This window comes from Falco biarmicus, chromosome 19 (genome assembly GCF_023638135.1).
Source record: "Falco biarmicus isolate bFalBia1 chromosome 19, bFalBia1.pri, whole genome shotgun sequence".
Lineage (NCBI taxonomy): Eukaryota > Metazoa > Chordata > Aves > Falconiformes > Falconidae > Falco > Falco biarmicus.
In genome coordinates this window covers 534,500-548,363 of record NC_079306.1, presented here as the reverse complement: position 1 = coordinate 548,363, position 13,864 = coordinate 534,500, and the positions used below count along the sequence as shown (strand labels likewise).

Genomic DNA, 13,864 nt, shown 5'->3' with positions numbered 1-13,864 from the left:
TGTGCTGAGCATTAGAGAAGCCCAAGCACTCAACCTGAACTGGGAAATGCATTCTTAATGGGCAAGAAATTCCCGGGGAAGCGCGGCAGCTTTGCTTAAAGGTCCTCAGGATTTGTATTTTTCTATTTTTCCCTTCTCTGGACCTGCTGCCTGCTTGCAGCAGGAGCAGCGCTGAGCTGGGGAGCACTATTCAAGGCCACCAAGAGCAGGGAGTTACTCTCCACGCTGTGCATCGCTTAATATATTTCTGAGCACGGCTGTGCATTTTCCAGCTCTTAAAAAAAAAAAAAAAAAAAAAAAAAAAGAGAGAGAGAAAAGAATAAATAAGGGAATCGGGGATGCTTTTCTCCCTCTGCTTTGCTATGATGCCCATGCTGACATTATCTCTCCACGCAGGACTGCGTGTTTGTGCTTCATTTGCTCCCCAGCTCAGCCCCTGTAGCTGCCTCCCCACATGTTTCCTTAGAGGTAAATGTGAAATTTTATTAAATTTTTTGTTTCGCCCTGAAAAAAAATTATCAGACTGAATAAAGAGGAAAAGCCCCAAATACCCGGAGACTCCTCTGAAGCAGAAATGTACTTTCCCAAGGTCCGGTGGAGAACAAAGCCGTGCAGCACCCGGGCACGTCTTAAATGGGGAATTTTGCAAAGAAAAGAGCAAGGTGGAGGAAGGGTTTTCTTTAAAAAAAAACAGCAAACAAAGCCAATTCAGATGGCAACCTCCGGGGATCACGTGCTCATTTTTATATAAACTATTCCTCCCCACGCTCGCCCAGCGTTGCGAGCGCTTCTTCTTCAGCGAGAAGACACTCTTGGAGAAATCGCAAGCAGCTTTTTCACTTATACCTGCAGGGAGAAAAATTCCTTGGCAAGGTTAAAAAAAAAAAAAGTGCTAAACTTTCATTCTAGCAAAATATTTCTAGTAGTCGTATTTCTTCCTTCGCAGGCAAAGCGCGTAGGAAGGTATGCACGTATCTCTGCAAGGTATGTATGTAGCATATCCATAGATGTGCCAGGGATGGGAAATATGGAAAATAGGTTTTCCACCTTCAGAAGCTGTCCATGGAAGACGAAAAAGCACCTAAATGAATTATTTTATTGGCACCTGATTTTTCTTGCAAGGATGGGAGGGGGGATTAGCTGAAGCCCCAGCATTTTGCCAGATGAGGAAAAAATGATTTTGTACTTGAGAAATATATAAAATATCGGTGAGGGAGGTTAGTTGCTGACTGGAAAGGCAGCAGTTGGGGAGATGCGGCTACACCCGCCCGGCTCAGCCTCCGCGGAGCGCCTCCGCCCCCGCGCAGCGGTTTTACCTCTACAGGAATATTTACGGTACTTTGCAGAGTCAACCTGGCAAGGGGAGCGCTTGGGAGTCGCTTAAGGCAGGGAAGAATGCAAAGCCATGCAAAAATCCAGCAAACGGGGGACGGGGGGGCATTTTTGTTTCTTAAAAAATAAAAAAAAAAAGGTGGGGGAAGAAGCAAGAAAAAAAAAGAGAGGAAAAAAATTATATAAAAAAATCTAACATAAAACACCTTCATATGTCTTTGCGTGTCCCCGGTTTCCATACAATACACCTTTTCAATTTTTTTTTTCCTTCCGCCAACGTATTTATTTTGCACTGAAAGACGCCGATATTGATTTTTTTTTTCATCCCTTGTATTCCTTTGCAGCAGCTCCTTTCAGTATGACCAAGAGAAGACGATGGGTGGGAGGGAAGAAGAGCTCTGTAGTGTTACGAGGGTAGAATATATTGCTATAAGGTGGTGAGGAAGGAGCTCTGTGTGTGTGTGTGTGTGTGCCTCTGCTTCCAGGGGTGGCGACCAGAGAAATGGGGGGGAGGACTATAATTTTTATTCTTTCCCAGAAACCAAGGAAGGAAAAAAAAAAAAAAAAAAAAAGGTTTGAACACTGAATCTATACGTGTGCGCCTTGGTGCATATGGAATATATACCGAGTAAATTAAGGCTATATACAGTCGTGTTCTTCTGGCTGCTTTATTCGACACAGATCATTAATAAAAGCAATCGAGGACTGTTAAAAAATCTTCCATCCCTTCTTGAGAGAGTGGCAAGAGCCTGGGAAGAGGCTGCATTCCCCCAGCCCGCGACAAAGCCACCTAGTCCAAGAGGAGGGGGGAAAAATTATAATGATAACAATAAAAAAGAGCAGAAAAGGTCGCAAATAGCCTCCAACTCTCCCATCCCGCCGCGCGTAAATATGAGCCTGTTGCGGGCACCATCATTCGTCTACTTAAAAAGCCCGTAAACTTTATATGACACAATATCTAATAGTAATTTATTGGGGAGATATTGTAAATTCGAACTGTTTTAGTTAATAAAGGAGCTAATTAATGAGAACCAGCCTCTCTTTCGCAGATGGTGAAGGGCCCCGAAGTGTTGCCGGGGGAGGGGCGCGCAGCAGTTTTGGGGCAAAACCCTCGCCTATCGATTATTTTATGCTAAATATGACATTTTAGGGCGCTTCGCGGTTCTTAAGCCAGCGCTGGGAGCCGTTGCTTTTTTTTTTTTTTTTTAATAAAATGCTTTATGGGATTTTTTTATGATTTTTTTTATGAGGGGGGGTGAAAGGGGCCGGGGGGGGGGGAAGAAAAGGCGTAAAAAGGCGGAACTTGCTGTTGTGTTTTGTCTCGGCTGCCAGGGGAGGGGAGGGCCCCCCCCCCTCCCAGAGCAATTTGGGGCTCACGTGACCCCCCCGGACCAATAGGGCCGAGCCGTCGGTTTAACTATGTTTAATGTCAGATAGCAATAAAGTAGAAGCTTTCGGTCAGGCCCGCGGAAATGGGCGAGCACAACCTCCTTAATCCCGGCTTTGTGGGACCTCTGGTGAACATCCACACGGGAGACACCTTCTACTTCCCCAATTTCCGTGCCTCCGGAGGGCAGCTGCCCGGGCTGCCTTCCCTCTCCTACCCCCGGCGGGATAACGTCTGCTCCCTGCCCTGGGCATCCTCGGAGCCCTGCAACGGGTACCCGCAGCCCTACCTGAGCAGCCCCGTCTCCATTAACCCTTCCTTCGGCAGAGCCTGCGACCTCGCCCGGGTGGAGGAGAGCAAATGTTATTACCGGGAAACCTGCTCCGAGAGCACCGGGCTCAAGAGGGAGGAGAGGGGCAGGGACAGTGCCTTGCTGCCCCTCGAGTCCAGCCTCCCCACTGGCATGGGGGGGAATTTCAGCAAATATGACTATCCGGCCAGCGAGGCGGTGCCCCACGACCCTCCGTCCTGCCAGTCCTTGGAGTCAGACTCCAGCTCCTCCTTGCTCAATGAAGGGAATAAAGGCACGAGCGGCGAAGCAGGGGGTTTGGTCTCCCCCCTGAACCAAGGCAGCACTTTAGGCAACGGTGGTAAGACCCGGGAAGGAGGGTCTCGGGGCTGGAGCTGGTCGTGTTGGGGGGGGGGTTGCTTGGAAACTTGCCGGCTTGGGGCTCCTTCGTGGTGTAATTCATGGGCTGAGCGATGGGAAGCGGCGTGTCTATGTGTGCTGAGGCCACTAGGGGTAGCACCGAAATCCCTAATGTTTTATTAGGTGGTGCTTCTTTTAAAAGAAAAGGCTATAAACATGTAAATATCCCATAAAAAAAAGAGGGGGAAAAAAAAAAAGAACAAGAGAGAGAGAGACGCGGAGAGGGGCAATGGTTGCGCATCCCTGCGCGGCGCGGAGGGCTGGCGGAGCGTCAGGGCGCTTTTTGGGGACATTGCAGAGGTGTGTCTGCCCGAGGGAAGGGGGGAGAAGTGGGGCATGCTTAAAAAAAAAAACTCCACAGCCTTCAAAGTTGGCATCGGGGTGGAGATTTCTTTCTGTTAGCGAAGCCGGAGCCCTTCCCGGGGTGTCCCAGGTTAGTCGCCCGCTCCTTGATAGTCCTTTGCTCCCTGCCCCGCTTATAACGCTCCCCACCTTTCCCTTCCTCTGCCTCCTGTGCCCGCCTCACGCATCACCCGTAGCCCTGGGAGCATCCCTAAGCACCCACGGCCAGAACAGCTGGGGTCCCCGGGGACAGTGGGGCCACAGGAGAGGTGCAGGAAGGGGTGCTGTGGGTGCCCTTTTTTCTAAAGAGGCTTTTTTTTTTTTTTTTTTTTTTTTCTCCCCTTGCCAAGTGCTCAACTCTCGCTCCCCCTTTGCCAGGTGCTCCTTGGTACCCGATGCACACACGGTCCCGGAAAAAAAGAAAACCCTATTCCAAGCTGCAGCTGGCAGAGCTGGAAGGGGAGTTTATGGTCAATGAATTCATTACTCGCCAAAGAAGGAGGGAGCTCTCAGACCGATTAAACCTGAGCGACCAGCAGGTGAAGATCTGGTTCCAGAACCGGCGTATGAAAAAGAAAAGACTCCTCCTGAGAGAGCAAGCCCTTTCTTTCTTTTAAAGTTTTAAAAGCGTCCGTGTCGGGTATTAAAAAAAAAAACAACAACAAAAAACAAACAAACAAAAACAAACCACCAACAAAAAAACCATATAGACTCTAGTGTTCACCCAGGCTCCCGGGACTTTACCTGATCACTCTTAATCCCCCCCCCCCCCATCCTTACCCAGAAATCAATGAATAAAGAAATAATATTAATAAATAACCGGTTTCCCTTAAAATACGAAACCCGACAGCGAAATAATAATAATAATAAAATAATGCATCTTCTCCGCCGGCACCGCGGGGGGACGGACGGCTTCCAGAGATGCTCGGCGGGCTGACGGGGAGGTTCCGAGCGCCACTTTAGCCACTTGTCCTTTGCCAGCAGCACAGGTAGGGTTCCGTGCAGCGCCGGGCACCGTCGGGGCCGTCGGGGGCCGCCGGTCCTGCTCCCCCCCCTTTCCATTTCCACCCCTGCCCGCCTTCGGTTGGCGGCGAGACCGGGGTTGAGAGTGATGAGGGTGGGTCCTGGACCCTCTCCTAGGCTGCCACGCAGGGTTTAGGGCTGGTTTGGTGTTTAGTGGGAAAGCGGGAGGGGAAAATAGCAAAAATAGAGGAATGGGTGTGGGGGTATGGGGAAGGGTATGGGGTATGTTGTCTTATAGGACCAGCCCCGCACCCTTATGGAAGATGCTTTTTTTCAGTGCATGGTGTGACCCAAGATGTTTTTTTCTCGGTCTAAATTGAGGGTTTGCGGCTAATCAGTATCTCTAGGCTTAATCAGGATCTCTAGGAAGAGGCGACAAAGACTGTGTATATATCCGGTGTACATGGTATATATCTATATAATATATGAGGTATGTGTATCACACTATGTCCCTATAGATATGAGGCTTTGATGGAGGCGGCGGTGTTGTCCTCAACGCCAGAATGTCACAAGGAAAAGGAAAACGCACACATACCCCTAGAAAACCCTCCTAGGGAAAAAAATAATCAGAATTTCCTTCCATGCAAACTGAGCCTTTCAGAGACTTTTTTCTCTCTCTATTTGAATTCACAGCGTTTCTCTACACTTATCCTGAAACCACGTCCTTCCTCTTAAAAAAAAATTATGTTTTGCTTTGGAAAAGCGCTGCTGGTGGAGTATGCACGCTGTTTTGCCGTGTTTATTGATGACACCGTAGGAAAATCGGTAGAAAAAAACCCTTTTTTGTACCCTCCGGTGATAATAGCCTGTTGGAGTCACATTTTTCCTTCCCTGGGATAACTGAAAAGATGTGCTTTGTCGCCTGGGCGCTATTTTCTGACTTTTTTTTTTTTTTTTTTTTTTAAAAAAGAGGGTTTGGGATTTTTTAAGGAAAGATGTCCCATCCAGCTATGTCTCCCTTTCCCAGTGCCCGCCAGGTTGTAGTACCGTAGGTTTCTAGCAAGGGCGATGCTTTCTTTTCTTTCCCTCCCTAAAAACTCCTGCCCGCTGCAGACAGAGACTGCCCATCTTTCAGAAAAGGTTTCAGTTTTGTGGAGGGACAGGATTGTCTCCCAAAAACCTTGTCTGGCTTTTTCCCTTTCAGGGCAATAGAGAGGGGCCTGGTAGGATGCGGCATAAGTTTTCTTTGTACGTGTGCTCGGATTTCCTGGGGAAAAACACCAGTTTTGGCGATTCCTTGTCAGGTTGGTGATCGAGGCACTTTTAGGTCGGGGGGAAGTGAGGCAAGGGAGGGGAGGACGGGGGAAGCAGTAGGTTTAGGGTCCTGGGAAGATTTACCTGCACGGGAAATTGTAATTTAGGATAAAAAGGGGGAAAAATTAGGAATTTTTAATTCAAGCTGAAGTGGGAGAGAGGGACGGTGGTGCTGCAGCCCGGTGCTTTGCCGCGCCGTGCTTTGCTCCATTCGTTTTATATCGGAGGGGGGATTAATTTTATGGCAAAGCAGCGTTTTCTGGGAAGTCTGGATGCTCACCACGTGCTCCCGCTTCCCCGCGTTCATGGTCATGACCAGCAGCGCCGAGGAATGCTTTTATTTACGAGCTGCAAAGGATGGAGCCGACTCCTTAAAAAAAAAAAAAAAAATCCCTCCCTGGGCTGAAAGGAGCCTTTTCCTTCAGCTGTATTTCTGCAGGAGCGTCCAGCAGACATCCCCCCTCTCCCTTCAGCCCCATTCCTTCCCTGGCTGCTTCCTCTTCTTCCACCCACCCCTGTGTGTTTTTTTTTTTTAATTCCCAGCCCGGGAAATGTCACAGCTTTCTTTCCTTCCACTTGTGTTTTCTTTTTCTTTTTTTTTTTTTCCCCAAAGAAAGAACCCCCATCTCCTCCTTCAATGCTGGCTTCTGGGTGAGGGTCCCCTTTTGCCCCCTCCTCCCACACAAAAGAGCCGCCGCGGAGGGTATCGCCTGGCGCGATGCTGTGCAATAAAGCCTAGGATGTGTTAAAACACACACGTATATAGATATATCTCTAGATGCTCCAGCTCAACCATGTGCAATTAAAGGAGGAAGGCGATGTGGAGGAATGCAATGTCTTGGGGAGATTTTGGGGGGTGGGAAGGGTGATTGGGGGGGGGATTGGGGGGGGGGATTTTGGGGGGCGGTTGTGGCTTTGGGTGCTCTCAAAGCACCTTGTCGCAGGGCTGAGCTGGCCCCGCTTCGGGCTGTGCAGTGTCGTGGGGAGCGTGGGGGTGTAATTCCAAGGAAATAAAGGACCAAACCCACGCAGGTTTTGCTGAACTGAGCCCCTAACAGCCCCTCCCCCCCTTGCCCCCGCAATGAGGGGCGGTGGGGAGGGCCGCTGGGGTCTGGGGAAGGTAGGAATGAGGGTGAGTTACGGTGAGATGTCAGGAATGCTGTGTTGGGTTTCAATCCCACCATCCCAAAAAACAAATCAATCCGTTTCGTTATTCTTCACCCACCGAGGGGCACTTGTATCCCCCGAAAAAAACACCCCACCGTCCTTCCCAACACAATGGCCAGGACACCAGCAGCAACCCCTAGAGAAAATGCCGAAGAAAACGAAAATATATGCAATATTCTCTTCCAGATTGCTTTAAAAAGGCGGCTCGGTGGGATTTCTGTTCGTTCTGTGTTTGTTCTCCGTGTACGTGGCATCGGTTTTTCTGCTTGTATCCCCTAGTCTAGGTTATTGCGGTTGTTAATATGCATCCTTCGCAGTATAGTTCATATGTAATGTTTCTTACCTCAAGCTATTCTATGTAGGGTCTATGCAAATGTCTGTTATAGCACGTTCTGGCTTTATATAGTCATGTAAAAAGTTGCTTCACAATAATAATAATAATAAAAATAATGATAATAATAAAAATAATGTATTATTATGTGATTTCTTGATAATAAATAAAATTGCCCAAAACATCTATTTGGTGATTTACTGTTTGCTATTTAAAATTAGTATTAACTTGTAAGGTTAATAAAAGAGTAACAAAACCAAAAAAATATATTAGCCAGCCTTGCCTTCTGTGGCTTGTAGATCATCTTTTGGTAAAAAAAAAAAAAAAAAAAAAAAAAAAAAGGTAATTAAATGAATGTGTAAAATGCGTTATAAAAGGAAAGAAATATTGCTTGCTCTAAATATAATTAGAAAAATCCTAGGGAAACAAGAAGCATAAGTTAATCTCCAAATTGCTGGTTTAATGAGAATTATACTCCTGCGCGTAGCATTAATTGGAAGCAAAACTCAACTGAGACGCCTTTTTTTTTTTTTTTTTTAAGAAGCTCGAATGTGGGCTAATTGGGATTCTTTTGTCTCTGGTGGAGGGTGCAGGAGGACTATACCTCTCCTTGCCCCTGGGCTCCCACGGTGCCTATGTACATATGGGTTTATATGTACATATGTATATGTAAGGATGGGTTTCCTTATGGATATAGGAACCAGAGGAATGTCAAAGATAGCCTGGGTATGACTTTAAGATGGGAATGAGACGTGAAAGCACAGCTCTTAAATTGGAAATATATTAGACTGGGTTTAGATTCGGGCGTGTTGATGCTTATTGTTATGGTTATTAGGACCAACGTTATTGCGTTTCTTCGGCGTAAATTCGCAGCAGATTCATTTAACAAGAGAAAAAAGTAACCCCGTCAGGCCTATTTAAATAAATTAGATTATTATTTCCTCGATCTCTCTCTAAGCGGATATTTATATATAATGGATTCTCTGCTTTTTCCTTTCGGGGGAGATGCCACACACTTCCCAGAGGCCGGGGGGAAAAAAAGCTTTTGGAAGATGGAGAAGGGATTTTTATTAAAGAAATGCCAAAGAAAACCACGGTGGGGTCTATGGCGAATTAACTGGTCCTTCCCCCAGTCCTGGCCGCATCCAGCCCCAAGCCCAGTGACCCCCAGCTCAGCCCACCCCCCTGTCTGGGCACACTGGGGGCCACTGGCCTGAGCCTCAGCCTGATGGAGTTAAGATCAGGTTTTCTGCGAAAAACAGGAGATTAAGAGAAATTAATATATTTTCCTCCACTTTCACTGGCAGGATTCCCCAACACAGGGTGGGTGCACCTGGGGGCTTCCAAAATGACGAGAGGATTCACCCAGTCCTGAGCAGCTGAATCTTGGGGTTTTTTTCCAAGAGCTGCTTGATTTGGACAGGAGAGGAAGAAGGAGGAAAGCAAATATTTCTGCAGGAATGGGCCCCACTTCTGCTCCTTCCAGCAGCCAGACCCAGCCTCCCCTCCGGGGAGATCTGAGTTTTGGGACATGCAGAAGCAGTAGTTGGGGACATCTGCAGGGCTTGGCCTTTCTACAGAGTGAAAACTCACTTTTTTCCTGTAATAGTTACTTTTTCAACTTTTTATTATTATTATTTTTTAACACGGGTGTGCACACTTTGCGTCTGTTTCTCCTGCTCCAGGAGAATATAAGTGCACATACATTGTACGAGCAAGCTCAGGTTAGACTTTTAACCACTTTTATTTCCTTCTTTCTGTGTCCCTGCACCAATCTGGAGGAAAATGGGCAGGAGGAGGAATTACTCCTAACAGGTTTGAGTGCTATAGGGTGACATAAATTGTATATATTGTAAGTGGGTTCACCTTGAGCAGGAATACTTGGGTTTCAAAGACATTCAAACACTCGCGAAAATAGATAAAACTTATTTATTACCAGCGAGCGGATAGAACAAATTGTTGCTTCGCCATAAAATCTATATTATTTCTGGACTGGTTTCTTTTATTCAGCAGCGTATTTCACTGCTCCGGCTTTAAAATGGATTTGTTAGCGAGGGGAGAAAACCCTCATCTCTTTAATTGCGAGGAATATTTCTACCGTTAATGACAAAGACCGAGGTGCTATTTCACAGCTACTGCAGAAATCGTAGAAAATATTAATGAGTGAGGGTCAGTTTTAGGGATTTATTCCTGTTTCCGTACTTCCAGCCTACACTCAATGCGGGAAATACAATGTGCAAAGCAAGAATACAAAAAGGGAGGGGTTTTTTTGAGCCAGGAGATATGTTCTTGACACCTTTGTGCAGAAGAAATGTCTGATTTCTTTGAACTCCCTCTGCAAAGCCCGGCCCGACTTGGGGCTGAGCTCATTTCAAAGCCATTAAGAGCCGCTTTAAGCAAAGTTTAATCAGCCAGTCCGCGAGCAACAGCGAAAATCGAGGTAGACAATCAGAATTCCCTTCTGTCGCTCCTCGTTTTCTCACAACACCCTTTTCCTGAGCCAAAATCGGTTTTTTCTACACCCAAATCTAGGCGGCCCCAGAGCTGGTTTAGCAGAAGGAAGAACAGGAAGATTTAAAAGTGCAAGAGAAAATAAACCCGGCCACGTCGCTGACACCCAGGTTGGTGCTTTCGCCTGGAGGGGAGGGACCTGGAAATTATTTTTTCCCCCTCTATACGCCCCCCCAAATAAAGAGTAAAGGCGTAGCCTATAGAGCATGGAGTGCTGTAGACTCGGGGGGCATATAGGTGCCCCCGGGTGTGCGTGGGCTTTGTGTGGGCTCAGCCCCTCGGACCTGGCCAAAAAGGAGCAGCACAAAGAGCGAGGTGAAAGCAGCGTGGGTGCCGGGGGGTGGGTGTGAAGGTGGGGGGCACCTTGGCTTGCTGGGGGTGCAGCAGTAGGGGCTGGGTGCTGGGGGGACTGCACACGGGCGTCGTGGGAATGACACGCGGGGGAAAATACTGATCTGGGGGCTCTTGTCCAGCAGCTTAGAGATGCCCGTGTCCATGCGTGGAAATATTTTGCATTCCCGCCTCAGCCCATAACTCTCAGCCCCCCCAAACCCAGACAAAAGCAAAGCACCTCTTCGCAGCTGCATTTCAGAGGGCTGTAGCTTCAAGTATTACAGCAATTAACAATAAATATAATAATTGCCATTAACGTAAGAAGAATGGCTGGATTTCCTTCTCCTGGACTGTGTGTGGCTCAGGCTCCGTCCTTTGGCTAATTCCGTGATACATTAACTGTTTGCTTTCCTGCCCCGTGCTGCTATAGGGACTGTTTTCAAGGCCCATGCTCCCCCCCCCCCCTTATCATTAATATGCCAGTGCATTATTGCCGAAGAATCCCTTGGTTTGGTTCCGAGTGGGGGTTCATAAATGTAAAATAAACACTGAGTGGGAATAATTAGCAGCATTTATCAGCATATGGCCACCCACCCCACTTTGAAACCTTCCAGACCCTGCGAGAGGAAAATTAAGTACATTGCAAGTAATTAGTTTTAAGCAAATCATTTCAAATAGAAACTTATAGGTAAAGCCTAATGAAGTGCAGAGGGGGAAAAGAAAGCCTCTTTTTTATTGCTTGGTAGGTAGCAAGTAGACACAGCAATATTTTACTGTTGAGAGAATAAATTAATTAATATATCTGTAGCTAGCAACTACAATGGCTCCATGGATGACTGCATTTAAAGGAGATATATGTATCCAGTCTCATTGGTGTTGTTAACAAGAGTGATAATAAAGATGAAAAGGATGAGAAAGATAAAAAGATCAGTCGGCTTGTACTCCTTACTGCGGCTAAATTGCGCGGATTTTCTAATGGCTGCGTCTTGTTGACTCTCCACAAACTCCGTATTTATTTTTTTTTTAGAGTCAGACTTCATTAAGCGACTTTATTTTCGTGTTGCTCAAATAGGAAATAAAGATACAAGCCCCTCAGTCCCCAATAAATCTCGTACTAACTATCCTTCTCTGCAGCTTAAGTGAAGGGGAGCTCTCCTTTCTCCCTATTTCAGATCAAAAAATTACTATTTTTGAAAGTAAAGTATCTAGCCAGCTTTTGTCAGTGCAGAAATTTGGATCCCCCTACCACCATCACCACCATTTCTGGTACCAGAAAAATGCAGAACTCTTATATCCCTCTCAGTCAGAATAAATCACATTTAGCCCGTGGTTTGGTCTAGCTAGAATATGAGCGCATGTGCCTCAAATCCGCGTTAAAAATCTACCTGTAATTTTTTAAGAGAGTTTGTGCTTTAATTTTAGGCTTGGGTTAGCCAAACACTGCCACAGAGAACATATAAACCATCAGGATATCTCATTATAAAAACGTTTGCCAAAATTAATTTATTTCAAAGGGAAAGTGTATTAATATTAATTTTTGCAGCCAGTACACTCTTGTGCCTCCCAAACCTACACGTCGGGTGGAGAAGTGTCGATAATTACAGAGAGTGTGGAAATTCATTTTATTTTTATGATTACCCAGTAAACTATTATGAGGTGAGACAAGACGCTGCTAAAGGAGAAAGCATTTAAAAAATTAGGTATGGAAAAGTACAGTGTGAGACCCAAGGTAGCAATGAGGAATGTCGGCGGGCAGGCGTCAGGTCCAGTAAAATCAAGAAAAGTAAAAAAAAAAAAAAAAAAAAAAAAAAAAGGCCATACATACCTCAACTCAAACTATCTTGAGATAGCGATAATATTAAAAATGATATTTTGGTAATGGTGTGGGCCAGGGCTTTTTTTTCCTCTCCTCTCTGAAAAATAAATCCCATGTGGTTTTGCGGGAATCCACGAAAGTACATGGGGGGTGGGGGTGGGGGTGTGGTGTGGTGTATGTGAACCCCCCCTTGGAGTGGGAATATCTGTGCACAGCTCCGGTGTGTAACTGAGGAGCAAGGTACGAGTACAGCACAGCTCACCCCCGCCCAGCCAAAGATCGACAAATTCATCGCAACCACGGCCCCCCCCCCGCTGCCGGGGAGGTCATATAAAGCAATATTGAGATATTTTTACCCAGTCGTGCTCATTTTGGGGGGGGCTGCCGGGACCACAGGACTTTTCCTTTGGGTTCCTCCCCGCTGTGGTTCTTTACACCTCATCTCCACCCCCACTCCCTCTCCCCCCAATCCCTCATTTTCAACTGCCAGCCAGAGCCCAAACACTGACTTTATGGGTATTTAAACCAACCATCTTCATCTGTAATTGTGGATGAAGAGTATTTATTGCTCCGGTGGATAACTAGATATATAATTATCTCTTTATAGAGAGACTGTGAAATAAAGCATCTGTCTGCCCCCCCCAGACACACACAAAGGCGGGTGAACACCGACAAAGTTCCACATCTGCACAAGCACTTCATTGATTTTTTTCCACCCAAAATGCATTCATCAAAGTCCTAGGAACCTCTCCTCAAACTTTAAAAAAATCCCTCTAACCCAATGAAATGGCTCTGCCATGGATTTTTTTTTTTTTTTCCTAAATGGGGCTAAAGAAAATACCTATTTGGAAAGAGGAGCCGCGCTGGCTGCCGCGGTTCCGCGTTGTCCCCTTTTATAGGGAAAAAGGGATTTTGGGATGGATTTCGGGATTAAAAAAAAAAAAAAAAAGGTGGTTGGGGAAAAAATGTGCCTCTTTAGAAGACAGAGTGGGTCGTGGGGAAGGGGATGCGGTGGGGTGAAAGGGGATTTCTCGGGGAGGCGAAAGGGTCTACTGGACTATAACCGGGATTTTGTTTTTAGGCAGGGGATAAAAGTTGCCTTCACACACACACACCCACACACCCACACCCACACACCCTCAAGACTGCAAATAAATTCCGGAGATTTTGATTTTTGGGAGGCACCGGGGCAGGAGCTGCCCCGCACTAACCCCCCCACCCCCCCACCCCCCCACGATTTTATGCCGTTTTTCTCTCCCTGGATTTGCGCGGCTGCGGAGAGCGGCCGCGCTGCCCGGGCCGCTGCCTGCGGGAGGAGCCGTCCGGGCCGCCCGTCGGGTGGGCGGGGGCCGCCCTCCAACGTGAAGGTCAAGTTAAGGCTCCAGCCTCCCCTCCGCGGCCGTCCGCGCTGCTCCGCCGCAGCCCGGGGGCAATGCCATTGCCGGCGACCACCCCGCTCCGTGCGGCAGCCCTGATTATTACCAAAAAACCCCAAACCCCTTCCCCTCACCCCGCACCGTCCAGCCGGCGAGGGGCAGAGAGACGAGACGAGCGCTGAAGGAGCAAAAGGGGAGTGGGTTTTTCTGGAGCCTTTTGCTCCAAATACTGATTTTTTTCATCCTTTCTCCCCCCTAAGCTGGACTGCAGACTTCAAACAAG

General features: G+C 47.2%; 1 protein-coding gene across 1 annotated transcript; it reads left to right on the top strand.

The window, feature by feature from the left end:
• Positions 1-2,804: 2,804 nt before the first annotated feature.
• On the top strand, positions 2,805-4,387 carry HOXC12 (homeobox C12). The gene is made up of 2 exons (XM_056322647.1): positions 2,805-3,369; positions 4,149-4,387. Exons 1-2 carry the CDS (start codon positions 2,805-2,807, stop codon positions 4,385-4,387), a joined length of 804 nt encoding a protein of 267 aa, XP_056178622.1.
• The last annotated feature ends 9,477 nt before the right edge of the window (positions 4,388-13,864 follow it).

Coding starts and splice junctions, on each gene's coding strand:
- HOXC12 (XM_056322647.1), top strand. CDS start 2,805: ATGGGCGAGCACAACCTCCTTAATCCCGGCTTTGTGGGACCTCTGGTG. Junction 3,370..4,148: donor CAGCACTTTAGGCAACGGTG/GTAAGACCCGGG, acceptor CCCCTTTGCCAG/GTGCTCCTTGGTACCCGATG.